The sequence below is a fragment of the Neomonachus schauinslandi genome, chromosome 14 (assembly GCF_002201575.2).
Source record: "Neomonachus schauinslandi chromosome 14, ASM220157v2, whole genome shotgun sequence".
In the NCBI taxonomy this organism is placed as follows: Eukaryota; Metazoa; Chordata; class Mammalia; order Carnivora; family Phocidae; genus Neomonachus; species Neomonachus schauinslandi.
Window position 1 is genome coordinate 62,305,548 of NC_058416.1, and position 4,699 is coordinate 62,310,246.

A 4,699-nucleotide genomic window follows, 5' to 3' on the forward strand; every position below is an offset into this window, starting at 1 on the left:
TGATGCTCAGGAGAATTCTGGCTGCCACTCTTTTTTTTTTTTTTTTAAGATTTTATTTATTTATTTGAGAGAGAATGAGAGAGAGCACATGAGAGGGGCGAGGGTCAGAGGGAGAAGCAGACTCCCTGCTGAGCAGGGAGCCCGATGCGGGACTCGATCCAGGGACTCCAGGATCATGACCTGAGCCGAAGGCAGTCGCTTAACCAACTGAGCCACCCAGGCGCCCTTCTGGCTGCTACTCTTAAGGTCTGCAGTTCAAGGAAAGCCTTTCCTCTGAGTTCATTCACTGAGTGGCAGGGGCAGTTCACCCCAGAAAGAGACAAGGTACCCAAGTAACCATTATAACAACGCAAATAAATCTATCAGGAAACAGGCTGGAAGAGGCAAAGGAATGGTTTTAGTGTTTTATTATGAATTGGTTGTTTTAAAGTTCCATATTGCATTTTCAATATAAGGCAACACTGCACAGCTTCAGGTTTCATCACAAAGGATGAAAAACACTGTTTCTAACTTCCTTGCTAATTCTCAGCATGGTTGAACACTTGACAGAAGGTGAGGTCAATTCATGTAGCTCTTCCTTGATGGCCCCTTTATTGTTTCAAGTCCTCCAGTAGAAGATCTGTCGTCTGATCTTTTGATTGGGTAGGACTGCCGATTCTCTGCTATTCCGATGTACTTTCTTCCTTCCAGATGACTGACAGTGCAATTTTGTTGCATTGGTGAGGGGCCTATACCCACATATTTAGAGCAGAGCACCATGTGGTGGCCAGCAGGGTCACGATGCTCCGGAGTTAAAGAAACAACATCTGATTTGTGGTATCTGAGACTGGGATGCGCTTCTATTCATTGATCTCCTCTTCATCGTCTTCAAAAGCTTCCTCGCCATCATTGGCCGTGGCTTCTTGATACTGCTGGTATTCCGACACCAGGTCGTTCATGTTGCTCTCGGCCTCGGTGAACTCCATCTCATCCATGCCCTCGCCCGTGAACCAGTGCAGGAAGGCCTTACGCCGGAACATGGCGGAAAACTGCTCCGAGATGCGCTTGAACAGCTCCTGGATGGCCGTGCTGTTGCCGATGAAGGTGGAGGCCATCTTGAGGCCGCGCGGCGGGATGTCGCACACGGCCACCTTGACGTTGTTGGGGATCCACTCGACGAAGTAGCTGCTGTTCTTGTTCTGGATGGCCAGCATCTGCTCGTCCACCTCCTTCATGGACATGGGGCCCCGGAAGACGGTGGCCACGGTCAGGTAGCGGCCGTGGCGCGGGTCGCACGCCGCCATCATGTTCTTGGCGTCGAACATCTGCTGCGTGAGCTCGGGCACGGTGAGCGCGCGGTACTGCTGGCTGCCGCGGGCCGTGAGCGGCGCGAAGCCGGGCATGAAGAAGTGCAGGCGCGGGAAGGGCACCATGTTCACGGCCAGCTTGCGCAGGTCGGCGTTGAGCTGGCCCGGGAAGCGCAGAGAGGTGGTGACGCCGCTCATGGTGGCCGACACCAGGTGGTTGAGGTCGCCGTAGGTGGGCGTGGTCAGCTTGAGCGTGCGGAAGCAGATGTCATACAGGGCCTCGTTGTCGATGCAGTACGTCTCGTCGGTGTTCTCCACCAGCTGGTGCACCGACAGCGTGGCGTTGTAGGGCTCCACCACCGTGTCCGACACCTTGGGCGACGGCATGACGCTGAAGGTGTTCATGATCCTGTCGGGGTACTCCTCGCGGATCTTGCTGATGAGCAGCGTGCCCATGCCTGAGCCCGTGCCCCCGCCCAGCGAGTGCGTGAGCTGGAAGCCCTGCAGGCAGTCGCAGTGCTCACACTCCTTCCTCACCACGTCGAGCACGGAATCCACCAGCTCGGCCCCTTCCGTGTAGTGCCCCTTTGCCCAGTTGTTGCCTGCGCCCGTTTGTCCTGGGACAAAGCACAAGAGAGTGGCACACAATTTCAGTAGGTCGGCACGGGGGTAGGGGGAAGAGGGAGCTCCCTCTTATTCATACTTTTAAGACGGTGATGAAAAAACACATCTTTCAGCGCCAGACTCAATTCTATGGAAAGCAGCACTGGAAACAACCTGAGTTGGCTCATTCTTCTGTTTCTGGGAGAAATCAAAAGGCTTTGCCACCAGGACTTACCAAATGTTGCCTCTTACTGAGAGGCACTTGTCGTAATCCAATAGACTTGGAAAGAGTTGGGAAAATGTAAATATTAATTCCAGTACAACTCTGCCAATATGATTTTTTAATTAAATGTTTTAAGTATGTTTTTACTGCAAAGAATTTTTAGGTTGAAGCTTAGTTTATTCAGGTTATAGAAAATGTAAGATATATACTCTAATTGGCAAAGACAGCCGTAATTATCAGAGCAATCCTCCAAACTGGACTTTCTTTTTAAAAAAAAAAAAGATTTTATTTATTTATTTGACAGAGAGAGAGCACAAGTAGGGGGAGGAGCCGAGGGAGAAGCAGACTCCCCGCTGAGCAGGGAGCCCGAGGAGGGGCTTGATCCCTGAACCCCAGGATCGTGACCCTAGTGCCAGGCAGACTCTTCACCGACTGAGCCACCCAGCCGCCCCTGGACTTATTTTCTGTCAGAAAAACATGATTTTTTCAATCCAAATCAATACGGTAATACACATTCCAAGGATTATTAGAAAAACCACTTAGAACTAAATTCTAGAGCACACTGTAGGGTAAATTATGAAAAGCAGTAAAGTCAATGCTCAGTGCTGACCTCTGCAAGCTCATGATGAACATGGTCCCCTTCCCCCACCTCCATGCCTGGTTGTGCCCCTCTGATGGCGAGAGATAATGTATCTATTTAGTAATAAACTATAAAACAAGACACTGCTGTTGCTCATGATTTTAACTGGTAGAAGGTAATGTAATATATAGCCAAAATTATAAGTTATTTAAGAAGCGAGGAAGATTATTAAAAGGCATTGTGTTTATTTAGTAAATTGGTATATATCAAATCTGGTTCTAAAAAGATTGTATAATTAAAGAATAAATTCATTAGCATCCCTATCAAACTTTCCCTACGTATCGGATGAAAAGGACCAGGACGCACCATAGGAGCTGGGCAAGTGACCTGAATGTGTCAAGTGGACAAAAAAAACAAGAGGAAGCAGAGATGCCAGGGTTGTTTGCTCTTCCACTCAGAGCTAAGACAGTGCTGGAATCCTACTGTGTGGACCTCTCTCCACTTATTCCAGAGATGTTCACTTGATTTTTGTCTACACTTAACTGGTGGCAACAATCCACAACCACCATCCAGCGACCAGCTTTTCTGCTCTGGGCAGGCAGTTCCATGCCCCACACGGGGCACATCAGTGGGAAGCTGAGCTGGAGACCACTGACACAGCTCCAATTGCCTCCCAACAGTGGCCCAGTGCTACACCAGGTAAGACAAGGGGATGCGAGGCCCTCGTGCGCTTCGGGCTGGGGCCCTCTTACTGAGCTCTGCTGCTGCCCCCCTGCCCCGGATTCTGTACTGTGGGTGTGGCTTCACACAAGGGCCTACTTTTGGAGGAATGTGTCTCATCTCAAATATCCTTGAGTCTTCCACAGCATTTATCAGTGCCAAACACTGTGGGTGTTAAGTGGAAATCTGTAAAACAAGAAAAACAGCCAAAATCCTGAGGCTCTTCAGTAAGTTTAAAATGTATTGGCTACTAGTGACTTGTATCACATACAAAGAAAGGTCTACCCTCCTTAAATACCTAAAGAAGTCCTACAAATGAGTAAGGAAAACAGTAACTTTTAGGAAAATGGGCAAAGGATATAAACAGTTCACAGGGAAGGAAATTCAAATAACTTAAATATTTGATGCATTCCTTATAAGAGAAATGTACACTAGAACAAGGAGATTCAGTTTCTCCCCTGTGAAACTGACAGAGATCAAAAAGCTGGCAAACCCTGTTGGCCAGAATTGGGGCTGCGGGGGAGGTTACATAACAAGGACCAGCCTCTATGGAGAACAATTCAGCATATCTATCAAAATTAGTCCTCTTAGGCTCAGCAATTTTACTTCTATAAATTTGCTTAGACATGTATATGTGCACGTGTGGAAAATGACGTAGACAAACATGTGCTGAGCAGTTTGTAATAATAGTAAAGAGAAAAGGAAAACAACCTAAACATCTCTTAACAGGGGACTGGTTAAATCAGTGATGGTTTCAATGCAAACGAACACACGAGCAGCCATCAGCTCTAGCACTAGTTACTCCAGTGAATAAAATCTCAGGGTCATCTGTACATACTCCCTTGTATGTCCATTTTTTTTTTTTTAAGATTTATCTGACAGAGAGAGACACAGCGAGAGAGGGAACACAAGCAGGGGGAGTGGGAGAGAGAGAAGCAGGCTTCCTGCGGAGCGAAGGCAGACGCTTAAAGACTGAGCCACCCAGGCGCCCGAGGAGGTTCCATTTTTATACTACATACTTGTGTGTTTGAAGAAAACGTGCAGTTTTAACTTTATGATGAAAACAGTAAACACATTTAAATATTCAATAGTGACACGTCCAGGAGGGCAGAACTGCCCATCGGAATGAGACACAGCTGGCCCCTGCTCAGCTGTCTTAGCCCCACCTTGCAAGGGAGCTCAGCCCTCACTCCTGCTGTCTTTGTCCCATCTGCTCAAAGGCCCCAAGACGATGGGCATGGCAGCACTGCGGCTCCACGAGGGGCCCGGGCTGGGCAAGAGCAAGCT

At 48.4% G+C, this 4,699-nt stretch overlaps 1 protein-coding gene across 6 annotated transcripts in view; it reads right to left on the reverse strand.

Annotated features, from left to right (window-relative positions):
• Positions 1-401: 401 nt before the first annotated feature.
• TUBB6 (tubulin beta 6 class V) overlaps positions 402-4,699 on the reverse strand; it is a 16,834-nt gene continuing 12,536 nt past the window's right edge. For all 6 annotated transcript variants that reach the window (XM_021683006.2, XM_021683008.2, XM_044921303.1 and 3 more), the window contains one exon: positions 402-1,903. In XM_021683006.2, coding sequence (XP_021538681.2) covers positions 840-1,903 — 1,064 coding nt within the window. In that variant the 3' untranslated portion in view covers positions 402-839. The remainder of the gene's footprint in view (positions 1,904-4,699) is intronic.